This window comes from Ovis canadensis, chromosome 22 (genome assembly GCF_042477335.2).
Source record: "Ovis canadensis isolate MfBH-ARS-UI-01 breed Bighorn chromosome 22, ARS-UI_OviCan_v2, whole genome shotgun sequence".
Classification (NCBI taxonomy): Eukaryota; Metazoa; Chordata; class Mammalia; order Artiodactyla; family Bovidae; genus Ovis; species Ovis canadensis.
Genome location: NC_091266.1, coordinates 54,704,690 through 54,730,135, shown reverse-complemented (window position 1 = coordinate 54,730,135; position 25,446 = coordinate 54,704,690). Strand labels below are relative to the sequence as shown.

Sequence of the window (25,446 nt, the reverse complement as noted above, 5' to 3'; positions counted from 1 at the left end):
ACACTCAAAAAATACGCGTCAAATAGAAAAACATAAATCACATTTATGGAGGTTTTTAATGACATGGGAAAATATTTTTAAAATTATATTAAGAAAAAGATTAATAAACAAAACCATGGTATATACACAGGGGTAAAAGCCAGAAGGAATTACAGGCAAGTGTTAAGCATGGCTACAGCCCAGTGGCCTTCATGTGTGGTCCTTCATGCGCATTTTCTTAGGCTTTTTAGCAAAGTAATTTACCAATTACAATGACTTGAACAATAACAACAAAAATAAAAAGAGGGAACACAAAAGCACCAAGCAGCATGGTTTGGAAAGCAGTCAATCGTCCTATAGACATTCCTGTGGCCTGTGGGGAAGCAGTGAGCCACCTCGGGAAGGAGGGGCAGGTCTATTCTCAGACTTGGGAGGATTCTGGGTCCTCTGGTCCCTTGAACTTGAACTCCAGAAACCATGTGAGAAGGTGGGTTCTTAGGGGTTAGATTGTGATCCCTCAAGAAGACATGGTGGTGCTGGAGAAGACTCCCTTGAGAGTGCCAAGAGGTCAAACCAGTCAATCTTACAGGAAAAAAACCCTCAATATTCACTGGAAGGTCTGATGCTGAAGCTGAAGCTCCAATACTTTGGCCACCTGATGCGAAGAGCCAACTCATTGGTAAAGACCCTGATGCTGGCAAAGATTGCGGACAGGAGAAGGGGATGACAGAGGACTGAGGTGGTTGGATGGCATCACCAACTCAATGGACGTGAGTCTGAGCAAACTCCAGGAGATACTGAAGGACAAGGAAGCCTGGCATGTTGCAGTCCATGGGGTCTCGAAAAGCTGAACACAACTTAGCAGCTGAACAACAAAGAAGGTATGTTGGAGTCCTCACCCCTAGTCCTTTATAATGTGATCTTATTTGAAAATAAGGTATTCACAGAGGTGATCAAGTTAAAATAAGGTCATTGGGATAAACCCTAATCCAATATGACACCAATATAACTGATGTCCTTAAAAAAATGGGAAATTTGAATATACACAGACACACACACACCCAAGAATGCCATGTGAAGATGAAGATGAGGTTAGTTGTGATTTTTCTACAAGCTAAGGAATTCTCAAAATCGCCAATAACCATAAGAAGCTAGGAGGAAAGCCTGGAGCAGATGGGCTCAGAAGGAAGCAATACCGCTGACACCTTGATCTTGGGCCTCCAGCTTCCAGAATTGTGAGACAATGAATTTCTGTTGTTTAAGCCCCCTGGTCTGTGGCATTTTGCTCTGGCAGCCTGAGCCCACTAAGACAGTGAGTCACAGAGAGACCTCATCAAGTCACTTGTCTCTCTGGGACTCAGTTTACTTACCTGGAAAATGGGAGACTTGGCTTAGAACCATGGGTTTCAGACTTGGTTTTAACTCTGGAATAAAACCTTACACAGAAACCCAAATATACAAGGCAAAAAGAAAGCCTGATCAGACAGAAGTCTAATTTAGATCTTTCATGCTCCCTGCAGGGTAGCCTTTGGACACCACAACATCGGATCATCTATAAAATCCCTATCAAAGCTCTGTTTTAAGAATCTCCCAACATGAAACCCATCACCTAGGACCACTGAGCATTGTGCTTGCACCCAAGGCCAGGCTAGGCACTGAGGATCCAGCCCTTGCCTTCCAGTGGTATTAGTATTGGTACTCCAGTGGTGAGCAGTACTGCTTCCTTCTGGCCCATCTGCTCCAAGCTTTCCTCCTAGCTTCTTATGGTTGTTGGCAATTTTGAGAAATCCTTGGCTTGATCTTGGTGGAGAGGTAAAAGACTAATGCCCAGCAAACTGTGGGACTAGCCAGGCAACTCTCTCCCTCCTAAGAGCTACAGCTGCAAACAGGTCACCTGATGCTCTAAATCCACCACATCTAAATTTATCTTGCCCTCCAAGGACAAGCAGATGCTGAGCCTTATCAGAGCATGGCAAGTGGCAGAATGACAGACGGGACGCGCCTTTATCACCCCAAGGACGGGAATGACGTCTGCAGAGAGACTTGGTATCCCTGACAAGGAAATCAAGCGCTTGCATGCCAGCCTGGCAGGCCTGAAGGGGCCTGGGTCACACAGACCCTGGGTGGGGTGAGACCTGTCTCAGGAGCCCAGACTCCTCTCCAGACCCTGATGTGTGCCTGGCAACGCCAAGGGACCAGCTGCCTGTGAGCAGGGACGAGCAGAAAGGGAGGCTGTTTGCAGCAGAGACCAGCCCTGTCTCATCTCTGGGAAAGGACCCTGGCCACCCATTCCATTCAGGGGATGCCAACAACGTGCAGGCAGGAGTCCACCATGGGTGGGATGAGGGGGACCCTGCTGGTCAGAATGTAGCGCTGAGCACCCCAGGAGGAGGCTGGAGACTCCAAGGATGGGGGTCCCAGGTCAGACTGGGATGATCCAGGCCTGGGCTTCCTCCAAATCCTTGTAGGACTGAAAGTCCTGAGACTCCCCCCACCAGGCAAAGGCTTTTGGCTATCAGGTGGCTCCCACCTGCCAGCATACCACAAGTACCAAGCAGGAGCCCCTCGGCCAGTCCTAGAGGACCTGCAAAGATGGCAAGACTCTTATCATCCTCTCAGAGGTCAGACTCATTAGTGGACCCAAAATCTACCAGGAAAGAGGGAAATGGCATCACTGTCCCCAGTGCCCCACTATGGAAGCAGGCAGCAGATCTCATCTTTAAGCATTCAACTTTGACCACACAAATAACTTGCCAATTCTTTCTCTTTTATAAAAAAATCACCTTATAGGGCCTCCCTGGTGGTTCAGTGGTAAAGAATCCGCCCCTCCCAGTGTGGGAGACACCAGTTCAATCCCTGATCTGGGAAGATCCCACATGCAACTAAGCCCGTGAGCCACAACTACTGAAGCCCAAGCACCCTACAGCCCACGCTCCACAACAAGAGAAGCCACTGCAATCAGAAGCTCATCCACCAAAACTAGAGAACAGTCCCCAACTTGCCACAGCTAGAGAAAAAGGCCCAAGAGGCAACGAACATCCAGCACAGCCAAAAATTTAAAAATAAACCTTTTTTAAAAAGTGCAAAATCTCAAGGCACAAAATACAAAATATTATTTTTAAAAAAACATCTTACAGATAAAGCTAACGTCCCCTCTGACCTCTATGCCTTCTCTGGTGCTAAGTCACTTCAGTCGTGTCTGACTCCTTTGCGACCCCATAGACCTCAGCCCATGGGGTTCTCCAGGCAAGAATATGAATTGGGTTGCCGTTTCCTCCTCCAACGGATCGTCCCAACCCGGGGATAAAACCCGCATCTCCTGTGCCTCCTGCATTGCAGGTGGATTCTTTACCTGCTGAGCCACCGGGAAATGGCTTTCCCAGGGGTAACCCTTGTTAAGGCTCCAGGGTGCAACCTTCCAGAGCATCCTTGTGTCCTAGGAAAGAAACCTACCAGGCCAGGGATCTGAGCACAGTGTGACACCATCAGCTTCCACAGAGGAGGAAGGAGGGCCAAGGGCTGCAGGGAGCAGAGGCTGGAGGCAAGGGTTCAAGGAACGGAAGGATTCAAATGACCCAAGGCAGGGGTCCCTGGGCACTGGACCCACGTGACGTCTGCACAGAAGTGGCTAGCCCCACTCTTTTGTAGCCAGTTTGGCATCTTTGGGAAATTCTAAAGCCTCCCCTCCAGGGCCTTCAACCTTTACCCTACACCACCAGCACCATGATGATGATGGTGATAAGGATGGTGTGTAGTAGGCACCCTGCTTGCCCTCCCAACAATTCTGCCAGGCTGATATTAGCGTGTCCCATTTTCTAGACAAAGAAATTTGCAAGCCAGAGAAACTAAGCAACTCGCCCCATGTCACATAACTGGGAGCCACAGAGCCACCATTTGACTTTAATGCCAATGGTCTTCCACAAGAGAACACTGGTTCTGCGGCCAATGGTACAGCTCCTGGGTCTGCAGTGATGCCCAGCATGGAGTAGGGGCTTAACACATGTCTGTGGGCTGATTTTTTTGTTGAAAGACCATGGGCAACACTGAGTGAATAATCTAGACTAGGCTAGTTCAAGGCAGACTTCGCCTTATTTTCATTTTCTTCTTTTATTTTTAAATGTTTTTCGGCTGCACACCGAGGCATATGGGACCTTACTCCCTCATTGCAGGGATTGAACCAGCACCCCCTGCATTGAAAAGCGGAAGCTTAACCACTGGATCGCCTGGGAAGCCCCGTGGTTTTTCTTCTTTAAAGTTGAAAGTCTACAGTTTCTTCTAGAAATCCCCCACAGCCTAGAGTCTCTGCTCCTAGAAAGAGTTAAGGCTTGGCAAGTGGTTCTCTCCCACATGGCAAATGAAATCTCCCCTGTCCTGTCCGTCCGTGAGGGTGCTGGGCACGGCGGCATCTACTTTCTGTGAAAAGTCTCCTCGTAAACGTCACCCCGCCATGAGGTGGGGAGGGGGCTTGATTTATTATATAGCTTTTGGACAGTTCCTGCAGAAATATTGCCAAATAGTGGAATAATCAACTCTTTCACTCAAGCCCCCTCATGCTCTTTTTTTTCCTTTTTTAATGAAAGAATAAAGTATGCAATGAGCCTGAGCTAAATAAATAAAAATGCCACACTCTATGCCCAAAAGAACTTTCTGCGTCACTGAGAAATATTTGCAGACCTCAACAATCTTTTATCTTCACAATGATGTTCCCGCCTTCCAAATTCTGGATATTCTGAGAACTACTTTGATTTGGGCACTCTCTAATTATCTTACAATTAGCTTACTAACGAATGCCATTATTCGATGTTTCATCAAGCAGATATTAGAGAACACTTCCTCTTCTCATGATCTGTCTGCTCTCTGCCAGGACTGTCTAAAATTGGTTACTGATGTCTGGGGCTCAATTGGAAGTAGATACATGTGGCAAGGAATCTCTGTCTTAATACTCATTGCTGCCATTCACAGTTAGTTACAGTTTCCAGGCTGGGAAAGAGGGCAGCACTCATTCAATCACTTTATCCATCCATCCATCCACCTACTCCCAGTACCAGCAATGAAGACCCAAGATGGAGAGTGTGGTACATGTCCCTTGGGAGCTCACACAAAGCGATGCCCTGAGAGGCTCAGAGTGATGTCATTTCCTCCAGAGAAGTTCTTGATGGGTGGAAGACCTGCGGTAAGGTTCTCCAGCTCAGCAACCTGTCCCTCCAACATGAAACTTTCTCAGTTTGCTCTCACCTATTTCCGCCATCCTCCTGGGTTCAGCCATGAATGAGCTTGGGGGAGGCAGCAGGGGTGGGGGGTCAGGAATCAGGCCTATTTCCCAAGTGCATAGCATACCATGAGGGCTCAATAAACTTAGTAATCAGATGAACATGCAACCCACACTTAGAAGATGAGAGGAAAAAAAGAGACAGAAATGTCTCTTTTTCTGAGTGCCTAAGCAGTCTCTCTGCTTTGGGTACTGGCTGGGGGCCGATGTCAAAAAATGTTTGTGAGTCAATATAATGCTGGTGAGTGGAGAGTTGCAGCTGAGGACCAAGGGCCTGGACTGTCCTGTCCAGGGCAGGTCACTTCTCCTATTGGAGGCTAACAGACTCTGAAATTCAGACTCAGGTCTGAAAAGGGTGATTGGACAAGATGCTGTCCAGTTCTTTGAGTTGAGAATTCTGTAAAAGTCTAACATCACTGTAAGAATTATTCTAATTGCAGCCTCAGGGGAAACTGGCCTGGGCCAGGAGTCACCAGGTCACCTGCCCCTCTGACTTGTTCATCTACCTGGTAGGGAGTGGGGGAAGCGAGTGTTAAAGCAGATGCTTTCTAAGGTGCCTTATAAGCCTGAACTTTCATGACTTTTTGTTTTAAGCCATGGGCTACGCTAAATTTGGGAATGCCACACTCATGTCACAGATTTTCTAAACAGAGCCCTAATTTTCAATATTCCACTTCATTGACTCTCCCAGTATTTAATGAGCCCCTACAGTGTGCCAGGCACTGTCCTAGTGGTGACCCCCACAGTCACTGTGGTCATGGGACATTCAGTCCAGTGAGGGAGAGAGAAAACCCACAGGTCCACAACTAAACACAAGATGACTGCAGCTGGGGTCATGGGCCAAGAGCATTGATAGACGGTACTACGTGAAAGATAGCAATTAAAGGGAGAATACAGTTCCTTTCTAAAGGTTAGTTGGAAAGGCTTTTCTTTTCTTTTTTAAAAAAATATTTATTTGTTTGGCCGTACCGGGTCTCAGCTGTGGCAAGCAGGATCTTCCACCTTCACCGCGGCATGCAGGATCTTTGGTTGCAGCATGTGGGATCTAGTTCCCTGACCGGGGATGGAACCTGCACCCCTACAATGCGAGCACGGTCTTAGCTACTGGACCACCAGGTCCTACTCTTTGCGACCCCATGGACTAGAACCTACCAGGCTCCTCTGTCCATAAGATTCTCCAGGCAAGAATACTGGAGTGGGTTGCCATTTCCTTCTCCAGGGGATCTTCCCGACCCAGGGATCGAACCAGGGTCTCCCGCATTGCAGGCAGACGCTTTACTGTCTGGGCCACCAGGGAAAGATATGAGTTTACTTTTAGGGAAGTCCCAGGAAGGCTTTTCTATGGAGGTGCTATCTGAACTGAGACCTAAAGGTCCCCTGAATGTGGGGGAAGAGCATTCCAGGCAGAGGGACCAGCAGAGGCTCTAGGCTAGAGACAAGCTTGGGGTAGTCAAGGAAAAAGCAACCAGCACAGCAAAGTCACTAGAGGAGGAGGAAGTGACTGAGACCAGGGTGAAGGCAGACTCACACAGGGCAGCATAGCAAGGGCATTGCCAAGAGGTCGATGGATGGGACTCAAGAGGTCCCTGAACCTTGACTTCCCTGGTGACTCAGACGGTAAAGTGTCTGCCTACAATGCGGGAGACCCGGGTTCAATCCCTGGGTCAGGAAGACCTCCTGGAGAAGGAAATGGCAATCCACAACAGTATTCTTGCTTGGAAAAATCCCATGGATGGAGGAGCCTGGTACGCTACAGTCCATGGGGTCACAAAGAATCGGACACAACTGAGCAACTTCACTCACTCACTGAACTTGGATGGAGAAAAACATCGTCTCTCTTTTCATCAGCCTCTAACTGGAAATGAGCATTTCCTTGAGTCATGAATGTCAACAAACAACCCACAGTAACGTTAGCAGTGCCTGGGAATGATCAACAACAGAAATCTCACACCCATTCATATCGCCATCATTGCAGGTATCTGGAAATATTACTTATGCTCCTCACTAATTCAGAATTACAGTAGCTATTAGACCAGTTGCTGAGCGTTATTACAGTTTCCCAGGTGGTACAGTGGTAAAAGAATCCACCTGCCAAGCAGGAGATGCAAGAGATGCAGGTTTGATGCGTGACTTGGGAAGATCCCCTGGAGTAGGCAATGGCAACCTGCTCCAGTAGTTTTGCCTGGAAAATTCCATGGACAGAGGAGCCTGGCAGACTACAGGCCATGGGACCTCAAAGAGTCAGACATGACTGAAGGACAAAAAAGCTCATATACTTCAAGATCATAATATTTTAAAGTGTCTAATTATCTGAAAAGAACTGGTTTCCTTTGCAACACCATGTACTTTATTTTCTGTATATATAAAAGCATTATTCTGGAAAGGGATCCCTAGGCTTCATACAATGGGCAAAGTGCTCACAAAGCACGGTGAGAAGTTTGTGTTTCATTCCAGGTAGGAGGAGAGGCTGCTGTGGTTTCAGCAGGGGGTCCACTGGGTGCCCTCTTCATTTCTTAAAATCACCCTGGGGTTTCTGCTGGGGGAGATGGCCTGCAGTTGTTGTCCAGGGGATCCTAGAGGGCTCCGTCCTCCCCTCTAATGAAGAGCCTTCCCACGCGGCCTTCCAGGCCCACAAAGGCCAGGTCACCCTGGCCCAGAGCCTGTCCCAGGACATCCTCTCCAACGCTTCAGAAAATGAGCTCATGTGTGCGCAAGAAAAATAAATGCAGCATTTGCCACTGTTTGGTTTGTGTATTGGTCTAGAAAAGAAATGAGATTTTTATTTAGGAAAGCCTTTCAGCAGGACCCCAGCAGAGGCTGGGCAAACACCAGGGCGACGGACTGTAAACACGCAGGAAGGCCCAAGCCCTGGGGCCCGTCCCCGTGAGCAGCAGTCCCTCGGCTGGTTTATGGCGGCCTTCCTGTTTTCCCGGCCTCTCTTCACACTGCCCTCACACACAGAGCCTTTTCAATGCCCTCAAGGAGAACAGAAGAATTCATTTTCACACGCCAGCGCACACGTTTCTCACACCCTCCCAGGGGAGTGGACTGTGCCAAGAGGCTGGTTTATGGACTTAGACAGACAGATGGGGCTGGGGCCCATGGGGTAGGGCCCGTGGGGTGGGGTCCACGGGCGGAGCAAAGCTCAGGGGTAAATCCTAGGCTCCTGGGTCCCCCAAACCGGAAGTGAAGAGGGTGGGGCCAGGCCAACTGGAAGGTGAGGGGCCTTGGTGGCACTGGGGCAATGGCCTGAGGCCTCCTAGGGAGCAGGGTTAGACTTGGGGGGACTGAGAGTCAGGGGGCAGGGAATGAACCTCAGTAGAGCTTGCTCACCTCCAAGTGTCAGGATCAGAGAGGAGAGATATGGAGAGTGAGGGAACACTAGGTCCCTGAATCTGGCTCAAGGGTAAATGAGAAGGAAGGTAGAAAGTGAGGTGTCCCTGGCCGTTGCCCAGAGATAACACGATTTTTTTTTTTTTTTTTTTGGATGGGAGGCATCTTCTTTGTTTGCACCCACTGGCATTTCTGGGTGGTGAGTGTCTCCAGGACCTGGTCCCTGGGATGTAAAGGAGGCAAAAAGGAAAGCCAGGAGCTCACTGGCACATCATCACTCCCCACAACCCGAGGTCCCAGCCAGTCTTCCTCTTCCTCATCTTTAGGAGGACAAACGAGCCTGGCAGGCTATAGTCCATAGGTTTGCAAAGAGTCGGACATGACCAAAGCAACTTAGCACGCACATACGCACGCACACAAAGTAAGGGAGGCAAATTAACAGCCTCAGAGGGTAATTGGGGGTTGATCCCACCCAGCACGCATCAAATGCTCCATGAATTTTGGATGAATTGGCTGTATCTTTATGCCAACTGGCAAAGGCATCAGCTTGGAGCTCCTACCTGGCACCCTTTACAGCACTGTCTATTTTGACTCGCTGGACAGATGACTCCACAGAGACTGGGCTCCTTGCTCCCCTCCCAGCTCCTCCCTGCGCCCCCTGGAGCAGAATGGCTTACCTATGGTCCTTCGGAGGTCTTCACACTGGTTAATGTGAGGGAACTTCAGGATTTCCTTCCACTTCTTGCTTTTCCCTTTGCGCTTTCCTCCGCCTCCTGCAGAGATGGGAGAGAAAGACAGGGAGCTGATGCTGGTGTTGCCTGAGGTGCCAGAGCCCACATCCCATCCCAGCGAGCCTGGGTGCAGCTTCCTAGCTGGGAGACTGGGACAAGCCCCTCCCCAGCCAGCATCAAGCCTATGCATCCTTCCTTCAGGCTCACACAGGTCTGGGCTCCCCCACCCAGCACAGCCTCTCCCATCACCCACTTCCGCACCCACACTGGGTGCCCGTTCTTCGCTGATATATTAACCGTAGCTATGCAACCCCACTAGGGACCTGGCATCAGCCCCAGACTAGACCTCAACCTTTCTATGGCAGAACCTGGCCAACTGGCTCAGGAAAGCCTGGTGAAATGGACTCACAAATGGGTGAGATGGATTCACAAATGCGCCCCCCCCCCACCTCTTTTTGTTCTCTTGTTTCCTGTGGACAGTCCCCATCCCCAGCTGGAGGCCAGGTGCTGAGGACAAGGACGTCAACTCTCCCTCACCTTGAGCACCCCCTTCTTCTCCCACCTCATGATCCCCAGGGTCTCGAGGCTGGAAGGCCTCCTGGTGGACCACGTCAGCTGCGACCCCACCCCGTATGCTGCCCAGCGTGCACTATAATGAACACATACTAGGGACACACATGTGATGAATGTGCACACGTGATAAACATACAAACACAGTGAACACACATGTAACAAGCACACAGAATGAATATATGCACCCACGGGTGTCCCTGGCGTCCCCACCACTTCTTATCCCCGCACAGTGGACAGACATCAGAACACTCAGGTGTGTACACAAGGGGCTGCTGACTCCGGCCTGCACGTCCCTGAGCCCACCACTGCTTGGAAATGGGGCCTGGAGGCACCTCTGTGCCATCACACACTCAGGACCCCACAAGAACCTGACATGCATTGGTCTGACCCCTGTCGCCAGAGTAGTCCTTAAATCCCACTGGTCAGCGACTCATTAAAGGTCACATAGCCCTTTTGGCCCCTCTCAAGATTTTAAGGTCCTTTTATCCTCCTTCATGGGATCAACACCCCAAGTATCTGTGGGGTTTGGGGCCTGGTTACAGAAACATGGGATCTTGGGCAGGCCCTTGGCACCTTGGGCTGCTCTCTAAGCTGGGTGGGTGTGATGTCCCCCCAGTCTGGCGGGGCAAGGGCCCTTTCTCCAGCCAGCCAACCCAGGGTATCCCAAAGGAGCTGGGCTCTGGGCCCACCCCCAGCAAAGTGTGTGTTCTGGGGCTGGCATGGAGCTGATCTCAATAAATGTAGCCGCTTCCCTGGTGGCTCAAATGGTAAAGAAGCCGCCTGTAATGCAGGAGCTGCAGGTTCGATCCCTGGGTCGGGAAGATCCCCTGGAGGAGGAAATGGCAACCCACTCCAGTATTCTTGCCTAGAAAATTCCATGGACAGAGGAGCCTGGTAGGCTACAGTCCACGTGATCTCAAAAGAGTCAGTATCAATAAATGGAGATTCCCAAGTTATCCAATTGCCCTAGAAAGCTGAGGCCACCTTCTGGAACAGCCAGTATGTGGGCTTCTGAGGCCAGAACCAGGACCATCCTCAGAGCTGGGAAGGAGGAGAGGGAGCCAATGACAGAGGGGCAGGACACAGTCCATTTCCTGGCTCTCTGCTCATTCTGTCTCCAGCCCTGGGCAAGCAGCTCCAGCTCCCTCTGCTCAAGTCTTCACAAAGATCAAAAGCATTGGACTCCAAGGAACAAAATGAATGTGTATGGGGCACACGCTGTGGCCAGGCACCATTTGGACATTATCTTATTTAATCCCCAGAATGACTCTTGGAGGAGCAGATCACCAGGTACATCACAGATGCAGAAACAGATGTCCAGGTCGTGTAATTTCCCAGCTGATGGCCTGCACTGCTTCACGCATGCTCGGTGCTCCCACCGGAGCTGCCACACGTCACCACCCACATACACGTTGGAGCCCTTCAGCTGGCCTTCCCTGAGTCCCCACTCTAACTCTCCCAGGCAGAGCTATTACTATCCCACTTGAAAGACAAGGAAACTGAAGCAACAGGGAAGAAAGAGGCAAGTCTCCTACACCCCACAGCTCACAAATGGCAGAGACCAGACCCCAGCCTGAGCAGAATCTAGACCCCAGGCACTCATACACACCCTTCTGTCTATAAAGCTCCCTTTCAGGAGCCCTGTGAGCCAGAGGAACTCCCAGGGATCACAGAGAAAGCTGACCCCTGGACCTCAGAAGTGACAGGACATCCGGTAAGAGCAAGCAGAACTTGGAGCTCTTCAGTGGAGACCCAGGCCTCCGAGAAAACACGCCACCCCACACCTGTTCACTGAACCAGGTGTCAAGATTTAAACACTGAGGTTTTGCATATAAACCCAGATTTGGGACTTCTCTCCTGTAACCAGACACATGGCAAGGCTCAGACAGAGCTGGGCACAGCTGACCCCACGGACACGACACGTAGCCTCCATTCGGTAGCCAGCTGGCCCCTTAGAGCTTAGTTATGTGTATCCCCCAGGGGAGGGCTGCCCCCTGGAGAAATTAGCCAAGTCTGCTCGCATCCTCATCAGCTCTGGCTCCAAGGCCTAAAGGAACAGTCAGAGCTCATCTAGTACCCACCACCCCCCTCTACCCACCGCCATTCATTCCACACTCTTCATTCCCAGATCTGGCTGGTATGAAGCACTCTTTGTGTGTGTGGTAAAATATAAGTAACAGAAAATATACCATGTTAACCATTTGTAGGTATACAATTCCGCGGCACTAAGTACATTCACAGTGTCATGTAACCATCGCCACCATCCAGCTCCAGAAATCCTTCATCATCCCCAGCAGAAACTCAGTGCCCATCCAACACCAGCTCCCCGCCCCTCCACCCTGGTAACCTCCGTTCTACTTTCTGCCTCTCTGGTTTGACTGCTCCGGGGACCTCATGAGTGACAGCACGCAACACGTGGTCTTCCGTGACTGGCTGATTCCACTTGGCAGGATGTCTTCCAGGCTCATCCATGTTGCAGTGTGTGTCAGATTCCACTCCACTGCACGGTGGAATAAATCCTCTGTTGTGTGTGTGCACACCACCTTTTGTTTATCCATTTGTCTGTTGGTGGATGCTGGCGTGGTGTCCACCTTCTGGCTACTGTGGATACAGCGGCTCTGAATATCTGAGTCCCTGCTTTCAGTTCCTTCAGGCATATGCCTAGGAGCAAATCCGCTGGATCATGTGGTCATTCTATGTTTGCCTTTTTGAGGAATTGGTGAAGAACTCTTGGCCATACGGACTCACAGGCTGTACCTCATCAGCTTGAACCCCAACTCTGTGAGTGGAACCAGGAATGAGGCTACTTAAAGAATCACCCCCAAGTGATTCTTAGGTAGCCAGTTTATGGAAACAGAAGTCTATTTTACACTTACACACACACATAATTTTATAGACTAACTTCTCCATTAAGAAAGTTAACACAAAGAAAATTAACACAAACTCATTAATTCATTCAACCAATACGTTGAGCGTCAACTAAATGCCAAGCAGTATGCAGATGCTGGGGACACAGGAATGGGGAAGACTGAAGGGGCTTCCTTCTTGTGGTGCCCAATCTAGTAAGGAAGACATTAAAGCCTTGACAGCAGTGGTTCTCAGCCCCTGGGCAATTTGTCCTCCAGGGGACATCTGGCAGTGTCTAGAGATATTTAGGGTTGTCACACCCGGATGAGAGTGCTGCCAGCATCTGGCAGGTAGGGGCCAGAGCCAGAGTTAAACATCACACAAGGCGCAGGACGGCCCCCTTACAACAGAGAACAAGGTGCTCAAAGCGTCATCAGCCAAAGTGTCAGTGGCATCAGCGTGGGTTGGAGAAGATACGTGCTTCTGTTTGCACATGTGGTTTGTTTATTGGCCCCATCCCCTCCTTGGAGGGAGCCCCCTTCCTCCATGAGGCACCCCCACCTGCCTGACCGCACCCCCAGCAGCCTTGCTCAGCTCTGGTCTGTGAAGCCTGGGATGAGCTGGAGTTCCACGTAGTGGGGCACTCTGTCCTCTTAGCCACCTCACTTTCAGCACATGGAAGGTAAACCATGAGCAACAGTGGGCTGCTGGGTGAAGAAAAGAAAGCCGAGGGATGCTCGAGACAGGAAGTGGCTGAATCAGCGTGGGTTGGAGAGGATACGTGCTTCTGTTTGCACATGTGGTTTGTTTATTGGCCCCCTCCCTCTCCCTGAGCCTGAGGTTTCTCATCTGTGAAATGGGGCTAGTTCTAAATGAAGAGCACAGCACGCAGCACCTAGCTCAGTGCTAAGCCCAGATAATACCAAATGGAGGGATGCTGCTTTATTTATGACCCTTATGACCAACACTCAGGAGAAGTGCAGAGTTTGGGAGAGACTCTGTAACGGGGCAGCGGTGGAGGTGGAGAGAGGGGAAAAGTCAGTCAAGGCCACCTGGAGGATGTAACACGGAGGCTGGAGTGATGAAGAGCAGGTGGGTACCACACAGCCTCCTGGGGGATTCCTTCATCCTCCTCACCGCCTCAGCCCCCAGAACGGGGCAGGGACTACGTAGGCAAAATCATACTCCCCCAAAGTAACCCTTAATCACCGGTACCTATGAATACGTTAGGTTACGTGGCAAAGGGAATTACGATTACAGACGGAATTAAGGATAGTGACAGGGATGTTATTCTGGATGATCCGGGTGGACCTGATGTAACCAGAGGCAGAAGAGTCAGCTCAGAGTGATGAGATGTGAGAAAGACAAGATCAGCTACTGCTGGCTTTGAAGAAGGAAGGGGCCACAAGCCAAGGGATGCAGGTGGCTTCTAGAAACTGGACAAGGCAAGAACAGATTCTCTCTTAGATGCCCCAGAAACATAAAGAGTCCTGCCAACTCCCTAGTTTTTAACCAGTGAAACCCAGGTTAGACTTCTGACTTCTAGATCTAATGCCTCTGCCTACTGAAGCCCTGCTCCTTCTTCAAGGCCCCCTTCTAATCCCGCCTCCAAGGCTGCTCTTGAAAGGCAGATCCCTCGTCTGGCCTACAACCCTCTCCCAGCTCAGCCCAGATTCTTGCTTCATATCCTTCCAGAGGGTTGGACAGTTAACACAACTGCAAGCTTTTGTTATGTTATGCTGACTGGGTAAATGAGTATTTGCAGGGATCGCCCACTGGGCTTAGCACTGAGCTAGGTGCTGCGTGTTGTGCTCTTCATTTAGAACTAGCCCCATTTCACAGATGAGAAACCTCAGGCTCAGGGAGAGGGAGGGGGCCAATAAACAAACCACATGTGCAAACAGAAGCACGTATCCTCTCCAACCCACGCTGATTCAGCCACTTCCTGTCTCGAGCATCCCTCGGCTTTCTTTTCTTCACCCAGCAGCCTACTGTTGCTCATGGTTTACCTTCCATGTGCTGAAAGTGAGGTGGCTAAGAGGACAGAGTGCCCCACTACGTGGAACTCCAGCTCATCCCAGGCTTCACAGACCAGAGCTGAGCAAGGCTGCTGGGGGTGCGGTCAGGCAGGTGGGGGGGCCTCATGGAAGAAGGGGGCTCCTTCCAAGGAGGGGATGCCAGCAACACAGGCTGGTAGTCAGCCCAGAGGTCTCCCACCAGAAGTGAGAAGAGACCAAGACATCGGGCTTGGAGACATGGGCTGAACTCCACTGCTCACAGTTCTGGGGAAGGCACCAAGGGACCAGGGCGGTGGGTCTCTCCCCCGAGTGGACACAAGCCCAAGCGCAACCTGGAGAAAGGTGGGTGGCAGGAAGATGCAGTGTTCCCCAGGAGCAGCCTCCAGGGAAGAAGTGGCTTAGCGTATCACTGCTCTCTCCAGCCTCCAGGGTGGCCCCTTGGCTGCCAGCAGTGGCCTTATGCAGGTGCAGCCCAGATGGGCTGAGAGAAGCGTGATAAGCAGGTGGCAGGACAGGGGAAGCGGGGAGAGCGGCCAGCAGGCGGGCAAGCCCCAGCGGGGATGGTACACAGGACTTGGGAAGAAAGCAGAGTAATAAAGAGCTAAGCGCTCAGAACAGGCTGAGCTACTGAGAAACTAATTGGCATTTCTTTCGCTCCTGCGGACACCCCCAGGGAAGAATGAAAGGATCACGCCAAAAAGCTGCCATGAGAAAACTGTCATTGTGGGGGAAGAAATTGGCTGTTATTCTTGTGGCATCTACTGTTTTCCAGGGAGGTGTTTGTGCACTTTGAAGGCTGAGGACTGAAATGAGAATGAGGGGGAGAGTGTCTGGGAGGGGCAGCAGGGAGAAGACTGCACTTCAGGAAGACACAGTCCCCACAGGATCCCAGGGATGAGGGACTATGAGCAGTGAGGGACCCGGGGCCAGCCTGACACAGGGGAGCTGATGCAGAGACTCCTGCCCCAAAGGACACTGACAAAACAGGCAAGAGCAGTTACCCCAGTGGTCTGAGGTCTTATTTTGGGGACTCCTTGGTGCCTTAGGGGCTTCCCTGGTAGCTCAGATGATAAAGCGTCTGCCTGCAATGTGGGAGACCTGGGTTTGATCCCTGTGTGAGCCTGAGCAACTCACTTCACTTCACTTTGTGGCTCAGAGGGTAAAGAATCTGCCTGCAATGTGGGAGGCCTGAGTTTGATCCCTGGGTTAGGAAGATTCCTGGAGAAGGGAATGGCAACCCAGTCCAGTATTCCTGCCTGGAGAATTCCATGGACAGAGAAGCCTGAAGGGCTACAGTCCATGGGTTCGCAAAGAGTGGGACATGACTGAGTGACTGATACATGCTTTGGAGCCCTAGGACTTTTTGTGCTATCTTTGGAAGGGATAGAGGCCACAGACCTTTGCAAAACAATTGACCTCGAACTTCTCATTAATCTTACAGTATATCTGATTTGGAAGTTAGAGAAATGTGGTATTTCCTGTACTCCCAGGGTCAGGAAGCTGTTTGTTTAGACATCTTCTCATTTAATCCTCTCATCAACCACACAAGGTAGGTCCTCTTAATGGTCCCATTTGACAAGTGAGGAAAGAGACTCAGAAAGGCAAGAACTTTGCTTCAAATCACTCAGTTTGTGTTACATCTGAACCAGGACCCAGGGACTTCCCCAGTGGTCCAGTGGTAAAGAATCCATCCACCTGTAATGTAGGGGACATGGGTTCAATCCCTGGCTGGGGAACTAAAATCCCATGTGCCAAGGAACAACTTGGCCCTCGAGCCACAACTAGAGAGTCTGAATGCTGCAAGGAAAGATCCTGCATGACGCGATGGAGATCCCGTGTTCTGCAACTAAGACCTGACACAGTCATCTTAAACAATAGATAAACCAAGAGCCAGGCATCCTGACTCCTGGTGTACTGTTCTCTTTCTCCCTAGTAACAAATGAGCAATCAGAGAAAGGTTCCTTGGGTAGAAGCTGAGCAAGACTCTCTGCATGTGTTGCAAAGGCCTTGCCTTCCCGCCCTCGAATCATTGGTTCCCGGTGTGGTCCTTGGACCAGTTGCACCAGCATCACTGGGGAATTCGTTAGAAATGCAAAACCCTGGGCCCCACCTTAGATTTACAGAGTCAGAAATTCTTGGCGGGGGGGGGGGGGGGGGGGGGGGGGGGGCGGGCCGGGGGCAGCAGTCCGTTTTAATAAGCCTTCCAGGTGATTCTGATGCAGAGTCAAGTTGGAGTAAGTCCTTGAGCATCACGTGGGAAATGGTATGATGGGACCATGCTTTCTGGAAATTGCTCTGATTATTATTTCTGCTCTGCCTACTTCTAAAAAGGATCTGAAGAGAAACACAGGGGTTTGGACAAATTCAGTGATGCTGGGGTCTGACTCTGTTAAGAACCCAGGTCCCTGTCCCCTGCCTGACTCAGACATTCTTCTCACAGGATGCCCACAAAGCCACTTATCTGGCCACTGGCTGGAGTAGGGGGACAAACTGGATATGGACCCAACAGTTTCCAGAAAACTAGAGGGAGACACTGGAGAGAAGCTCACCACTGGCCTTGGTGGGTACAGGCTACTGAGATGGCCTCAGGGACCCACGATTCCAGGCCCCAGTCTGGCTCCCTAAGAAGAGGGAAGGACTCCCTTCAAACCCCACCCAAATCATCGGCACACACACCATATAATTCCTGGGTGCCTTGTCCCATTCTGATGGCCCTTGGACCTTTGTTGTTCTACAGACTCCATAGAGAAGAGCATCACCCTGGAGATGGCACACCGGGATCTGTAGAGGACCTAATGCATTTTGTGGGCCCTGAGGAAGTGGAGGCTGGTTTTCCCATGGACTACATTCCTCCAAGACAGACTTGACTCAGACTGAAAAACTGTGTTGGTGAGTGTGGTTCTAGCCAAGGTGAACAGGATGAGAGACTCATTCAACTTGACCCCCAAAGATGAGGATTAACACCAAGGTCATAAGGAGCTTCTAGGAATCCAAGGAGAGGCAGTCAAGAGCAGCAGGGTTTGTAGGAACAGGAATGCCACGGAGACATGGAGAATCTGGGGCTGGGGTGTCTCTGCCTCTCTGCAGACCATGCCAGGCTCACTCACCTCTGCATCGAACCCAACTTGCCATAATGAAAACACTGGCTTGGTCCTTTGCTCCTGGGAGGTGACCTCCCAGTCCTGGGAATTTTCAGAGTGTTGGGGATGTGGGTTTTATCCATGGTGGACCCCCAGAACCATACCTGAGCTTACGCTAATGAGATGACTCAGGCTGAGGCTGGCCACGCCAGAATGACCAACCACGGGGTTAGAGGGTTGGGCCTTTGAGTCAAATGACAGTGTCCAAACTTCAGGCTGGAGACTGAGTTCAACCACGTGACTAACGATTCAATCAATCATGCCTAAGTAATGAAAGCCCAATAAAAACTCTGGGCACCCAGTTTGGGTGAACTTCCTGGTTGGCGCTCACACACCAGCGCTGTCCATCACAGACCTTGCCTTGTGCATCTCCTCATTTTGCTGGTTCAGATCTGTATCCTTTCACTCTAATAAAATTGTAAACCTAGAGCTCTCCTGAGCTCTGTGAGTCGTCCTAGCGAATAATCAAATCTGAGAGGGATTGGGGGAATTTCCAAATTTGTAGTCAATTAGTCAGATGTACGTGTGGCCTGGGGACACTCAAACTCACTTCTGGGGTCTGAAGTGAGGGTGGTGGTCTTGGGGGGACTGTGCTCCCTCCGTGGAGTTTTTGGTCATTCAGGGTAGTCAGTATCAGAATTGTGCTGCAACCGGCAGGCCCCCAAAGCCCCCTGCCTACCCATTGGTCAGAATCCTGAGTCCAAACTCCCAAGGGGGGCTTCCCTGGTGACTCAGATGGTAAAGAATCTGCCTGCAACGCAGGACACCCGGGTTCGATCCCTGCGTGGGGAAGATCCGCTGGAGAAGGGAGTGGCTACCCACTACAGTATTCTTGCCTAGAGAATTTCCAAAGAACAGATCCGACTGGCCAACACATCTTTTCCCTCCAGGCAGGCCACACGCGGAGCACATGTTTGAGCAAATTCTGGGAGATGGTGAAGGACAGGGAAGCCTGGCTCCCTGCAGTCCACGGAGTCACAAAGAGTCGGAGACGATTGAGCCACTGAACCACAGTAACAATAAGGCCACATGTCACAGGCCAGCCTTGACTCTGAAACAATCCTATCAGTTCTGGCCCCTGTGGATGGGGCGAGACAGAAGGGCTGAATGAGACTTGCAGAAATTTAGTGGTGTTTCCCAAGGTAGGTAGTGCCAGGCGTGACCAGAGGCAGCACAATCAAAACCACAGAAATGGCCAGCCTCCTGGCCAAGACGGTTTAGAGCACCGCTGGCTAAAGGCACTGGAACACGGGTGTTGGGGGAGGGCCTGGGCCACAAAGGACTCCAGGATGCTCCGCAGGGCCTCTTCTTCCTTCCATCTCGGAGCCCCTCCTATAGGGCCTGTGAGTCATCAGGGGATCAGGAGGTTGGAAAGGTCATGCTAAGGCTTGGAAAGGTCATGCTAAGGGGCCAAATTTGTTAGAAACTCAAACTGTGTTGTAAAGCAGGTGTTTAGGATACACATCTCGGTGTGGGGGTGGGGGGGTGGGGGGTGGGGTGGCGGGGGGTGAGAGCCTTGAAAACCAGAGGTGTGGCTCTCAGCACACTTGGATCAAGGTCTGGGAGGGTCTCGAGCATCCCTGGGACCGCGTGGGAAGGCTCGCTCTCTGTGTTCCCAGCCACAGCGGCTGATGACTCAGCAGCTCCAGCTGGTCAAGTGGAAGGCTCTGTGACAACACTGCCTGTGACGTCGGTGGGGTTACAGAGTCTGTTCCGTTCCTTTCTACCCAGGTGAGCTTGCAGGACTGTTTCTGCAGCACGGCCCCCAGGGCTGGTTTCCAGAAAGTCTCACTGTGGGGAGGCTCTGGGTGTTCTTGGAGGCTGGTTTTCCTCCGAGAAGGCAGGTTTTCCTGATTGGCGGAGGGTGGGGGCAGGTGATCCCTGGGTCTGCTCCTTCCTCCACTCGCCCCTCTCTGCCACCGGCCTTTCTGTCCCACCCCGGGGCTCCGCGACCTTCCCACTGCCACAGCGGTATCCATAGCCCTGGTTGGTGGGGGGCTGTGAGGGAGCCCACTGGTTCAGTCTTTCCGTGCAGCCCCAAACAAGGCAAGAGACCAATTACAGGGCCATTTGGGACTGCGTCACTGAGTGACTCAAGCCTTTTCTAAAGGGACTCCAGACAAAGGTACTTGAGGTGATCTCAGCCTGCAGGTGACTTTCTCCAGCCCAATGCCCTTGGCAACCACTGTGGAAGGAAGACAGGGCCCTGCTCCCTGCCCCCCACCTCAATTTCCTCACCTGGGAGGGGAAGGGGAGCAGGGGGCGGGGGAAGGTGGAACCAGGTCAGGGCCCGAGAATCTTTTTTATCAGAAGCGTTTCTTTACAATCCCATAGGTACAGGTAAGAAGGGAGCTGATCGAGTGGGTTGGGCAAAGGGGACGGAGCTTGCAAATACAAGGGCCAGGGGCCTCGTTCTGTTTTTTTGTAGGTCTCACTTTCTAGAAATAGCCAGTAGTCACAGGGTCTCTGCCTCAGGGTACCCTCTTCTGTGAAGTTCCCTGGATGCCCCCTGAGTCTAAGATGCTCCTCCTCTATCCTCCCCTTCCCCACCACCCCCAACTCCTCTGTTACCCCCTGTCCCAAAGTGCTGGGGTTGAGATATCAGGATTTAGGGACACTGAGTGGACACGCCCCCCAGACCTACCCACTGATGGGAACACTTGAAAGAAAACACAACCCGAAAGGCACCTCTAGCCCAGCATCTCCAGTGATGGGAACTGTGTCGTTCACGCTGGACGGTCGCGTCCACGGTTTACGAGGACAGGAAGACACTTGGTGTCTTCAAGTGTGTCCAGCACCTTCCCAGTTTGACGTAAGACCCCAGGGGTGGGCAAGAGAGGCAGGAGGGCAGAATCAGGGGACACAGAGCCTCTTCCCATGCAGAGGTGCTGCCCATGGCCTGACCCTGCCCCACCTTCACCGCTTGGGAGAACTGACCCTTCCCACCGGTGCAGAGCCCTAAGGGAGGGGCTTGGGATACAGGATGAAGCCCCGGATCGGTTCAAAAGGCAAACACTGGTGCAGACGCAGCCAGTTCAGGGAGCACCCAGCCCAGACTCAGGCAAGGAGGGCTGGGACACGAGACTGGAAGCCTTTCTAAGGCCTATTAACCCACCTGGGAGCTGAACTCTGGGCTTAACTGGGGCTTCCGTTGTTCACGGGGACCCCACCAGATGGGTGGGTAAAAACCATGGTGGGCAAATGGGGAGCAAGTACATTCCCACAGCCTGGGCCTCGGGGCCGGCTCCACCCTCCGTGGGACCGGACATGGCGCGGCAGACACACAGTGATCCTGACCACGGAATGTTTTGCGGTGCCCCAGCTGTCAGCTACAAGCACCTAAAACCTCCATTATGTTCTTCAAAGGAAGTGCAGTGTTGAAGTGGTGGGAGGCATTGGGGGCAGCACGGGGCATGTGCGGCCTGTGGCCTGCGGGCAGGTTCCAGCACCTCCCGGCCCCACCTCATGGCCACACCGCCGTCATCGGGCTTCCAGGGCAGAAAAACCTCAGCCACAACCAGAAGGATCCCACAACCTCAATTAGGAAAACCCACACCGACAGAAGACCTGGTAACTGGTTGCCACGGGGATGGCGGAACATGGCCCCTCCCCACCACACTGAGCCTGAGGGAGGCGAGGCCTCTGCAGTCTCTTGGGGGGTTGGGGGGGGGATGCAGGAGGGCAAGGCAGCCAGGGGACGGTCCCTCCCACGAAACCCTTGTTCCCAAGGACAGCGCTAAGAGTGGGCCACCTTGACCAGAGGCTGTGGCCCTTGAGTGACAGCTGCACTGTTACCAGCTTCCCCGGTGGCTCCGATGGAAAAGAATCTGCCTGCAATGCAGGAGACCCAAGTTCGATCCCTGGGTCTGGAAGATCCCTTGGAGACAGGAATGGCAATCCATTCCAGTATTCTTGCCTGGAGAATTCCATGGACAGAGCAGCCTAGTGGGTTACGGTCTATGAGGTTGCAAAGAGTTGGACAAGACTCAGCAGCTAACACCAACTGCCTCCAGGTCACTTCACCAGAACATAAGTGGCTGTCACAGCATGTTATCTGAGCCCTGCCATGCACATGGCCTTCCTTAAATCACTCAGTGTTTTCTCTCACAAAGGAAGATGCTGCTACCCAACTCGCCCTGCTGTGGGGTTAGAGCCAAGTGTGCAAGTATCTAGCACAAAGTAGGGGCTCACGAAATGTAGCCACTATCACCACCACCACCATCATCACCACTGCCATCATCATCATCACCACCATTAATTATCATCCCCACCATACCCATCCCCTTCCACCAACCCGATCAACATCACCATCATCCCCACTCACACCGCCATCCCACCACCGCCAACTTCACCATCAACATCCCATCATCCCTACTACCACATCATCATCACTGCCATCCCACCACCGCCAACTTCACCATCAACATCCCATCATCCCTACCACCACCACATCATCATCACCGTGATCCCACCATCGCCAACTTCACCATCAACATCCCATCATCCCTACCACCACCACCACCATCATCACCGCCATCACCATCATGACTTCTGTAAATGAGATAACTGAGGACTCAGAACTGGTAAGGGACAGAGAGCAGGTCTAAAATCCAGGTCTTAGGACTCGCAAGTTTGGCCATCTCTCTACCCTACCACAACCCTCCTCAACAACACACACACACACACAACTCCATCAACATGATGTCAGCATCTGTCCGGACATTGGCCAGAGGTGCTGTGGGAAAGCCATACAGGAGGGCTACAGGATTCGGCTCCGTGACCCCTCTGACCTCACTGGCTTCTACTCCTTCCTTCACTCCACCCATCGTCTCTTCCTCATGTTCATCACACACCCAGGCACCATCCCAGTTGAGGGCATTTGCTCTAGCTCGAGAACTTTTTCTGTAAAGATCCAGCTGAAGTCCCTGGGTCACAGACAATATAATATGTAAACAAATGGACATGGCTATCATCCAATGAAATATTATTACAAAAACAGACAGCAGGCTGGTAACCCCAGGGGTCATGGTTCACCTAAGTTCATCTGCTATTGCTGTTCCCTCTGCCCGGAGTCCTCCTCTTTCCTTGGGAGAAAACATCTCCATGTTAACGCCTTCCCCTTCTTTAGGCTTTTACACAAATATCACTTTCTCCATGAAGCTCACTCTGACCACTTTTTTCTCCTAATAAATAATTTTTCCCTAATGAATAAAACTAATTACTTAAAAGTGAACAATTCAGGGACATCTAGAACATTCATGATGCTGTGCTACAACCACTTGTGCCTAGTTCCAGGGCATTTCCCTCCCTCCAGAGCAATACCCACTGCTTACTGTTCGAACCCTACAGCCTCTACTCACCCTGCTGCCTGCCTCTCCAGATCCCTCTATCTTTTTATATATAAGGTACATTTTTTTGATGTGGATCATTTTTTAAATCTTTATTGAATTTGCTACAACATTGCTTCTGTTTTATGTTTTTTGGTTTTTTGGCCCCAAGGCATGTGATACCTTAGCTCCCCAACCAGGGATTGAACCCTCACCCTCTGTACTGGAAGGTGAAATCATAAACACTGGACCAGCAGAGAAGTACCCCTCTACCTCTCTTTTACTTTGCAGTTTTAATTTCTACTGCATGCATCACCCTGTAACATTCTATATGGCTTATTGCCCATCTCCAACCCTCCTTCCCATGGAATGAAGGCTTCACCAAAAAAGGGATCTTTATTTTGTTCCCTACGATGCTAAAGCTGAAGCTCCAGTACTTTGGCCACCTCATGCGAAGAGTTGGCTCATTGGAAAAGACTCTGATGCTGGGAGGGATTGGGGGCAGGAGGAGAAGGGGACGACCGAGGATGAGATGGCTGGATGGCATCACGGACACGATGGACATGAGTCTGAGTGAACTCCTGGAGATGGTGATGGACAGGGAGGCCTGGCATGCTGCGATTCATGGGGTCGCAAAGAGTCGGACACGACTGAGCGACTGAACTGAACTGTCTCCCAAACACCCAAAGCAGTGATTTGGCACATAGTAAATACTCGATAACTTGTTGATGAAGAGACTGATAAACAGATGGAGGGGCAGGACCACAAGGAAGAGAAGGCTTCCAAATGGACTTTAAAACAATAAAACCACATCATACACTGTCGTCTTTCCTGAGCCTGGACTCTTCTCCCGGGAAATGGAAGGGGCAGGGCGCACGCTGCCTCCCAGCCCTGCCCCTTGGGTATGTCTCCTCCTATCTTACTGGGTCAGTTATCCTGACCGGGGACCAAGTGCCCCTTTTCCTGGAGCAGTGAACAAAGAGCAGGGGCTCTCATAAGTTAGGCATGGCTGGACTTCTGGGTCCTCTGCCCACCAGGTAGCCACAGGACACCTCCCCAATCTCTCTGAACCACAATTTCGTCTTTGCAACTCCATGGACTATAGCCTACCGGGCTGCTCCATCCATGGGAATTCTCCAAGGAAGAATATGGAGTGGGTTGCCATGCCCTCCTCCAGGGACCTCCCCAACCCAGGGATCGAACCCAGGTCTCCCATGTTGCAGGCATATTCTTTACCATCTGAGCCACCAGGGAAGCCATGTTTCCTAATTGGTGTAATAAAATGACCAAATACCCTTTGTAAGGCTCAGATTAAGAGTATGATTAGCACAGTGCCACGCACTGGATGGGCAAACACTATTTTCAGCCTTGCTGCTCTCTGTCTTGGCTCCCCAAACATCCCCTCCCAGTGGCCTCACCCCTTTCCCTCTCCTCTGTCTCTTCAGTTTAGTGAACATTTCCTTCAAGAGAAGACAGATCCCCCTGTCCTCTTGCAAACACTAATGACCTCCTTAAAAATGTCCTTTCCAAGGAAAATCATTTTCCAAATGTACTTTTGGGCTTACTATGCTTTTGCCCACACTGGTTTTCACAGTTAAGAAAGTTTGGCCACAAAAATTGACTTTTCACTGCAAAAGTAATCCCCATCTCTCAGCAAAGCCCAAATTTGGCCACTTTTGTCTTCACTATGTTTTCCCTGGGTTAAAGAAGAAAAGAAAGTGTGGGGAGATTGGGGAGGAGGAGGGAGGTGAGCTGACCCCTGAGAAAAGCCGCTGGCATTGGCAGTTGGCCCCTGAAGCACAGCTGTGGCTATTCTGTTAGAGAAATAAACAGGACTATTTGCTCATGAAAAAAAATGCCCCAATTTTTCATAAGATATTCATAAAAATATTTGCATTTCCCTGTGAGTAATAACTACTTCTGCTGTCCCCAGAATTTTTGCATCATCTACTTGAAAGAAGCTGAACAGACTATTTAGAAAGCCTTCCCAATCAAATCCACCCAGCGACCTAGGCAAGTTATGATGTAGCTATGACTGTGCACACGGAAGGCCTGGGAGTCTGAGGTGTAAAGAAATCAGGGCAAGCCAGGCCCCAGCCTGAACCCGACAGCAACATAATCGGCGATTCAATAAATCCACCATAGCAAAGTGGATTTATTTTGCAGATGCAGGAACAAGCCCAGAGAGGCCAAGTATCCAGCCCAGGGTCACACAGCCACCAAGTGGCT

General features: G+C 51.2%; 1 protein-coding gene across 2 annotated transcripts in view; it reads right to left on the bottom strand.

The window, feature by feature from the left end:
- Window positions 1-25,446, bottom strand: part of GRK5 (G protein-coupled receptor kinase 5) — a 232,351-nt gene that overhangs the window by 117,174 nt on the left and 89,731 nt on the right. For both annotated transcript variants that reach the window (XM_069567275.1, XM_069567276.1), the window contains exon 2: window positions 9,259-9,354. In XM_069567275.1, the coding sequence (XP_069423376.1) occupies window positions 9,259-9,354 (96 nt within the window). The remainder of the gene's footprint in view (window positions 1-9,258; window positions 9,355-25,446) is intronic.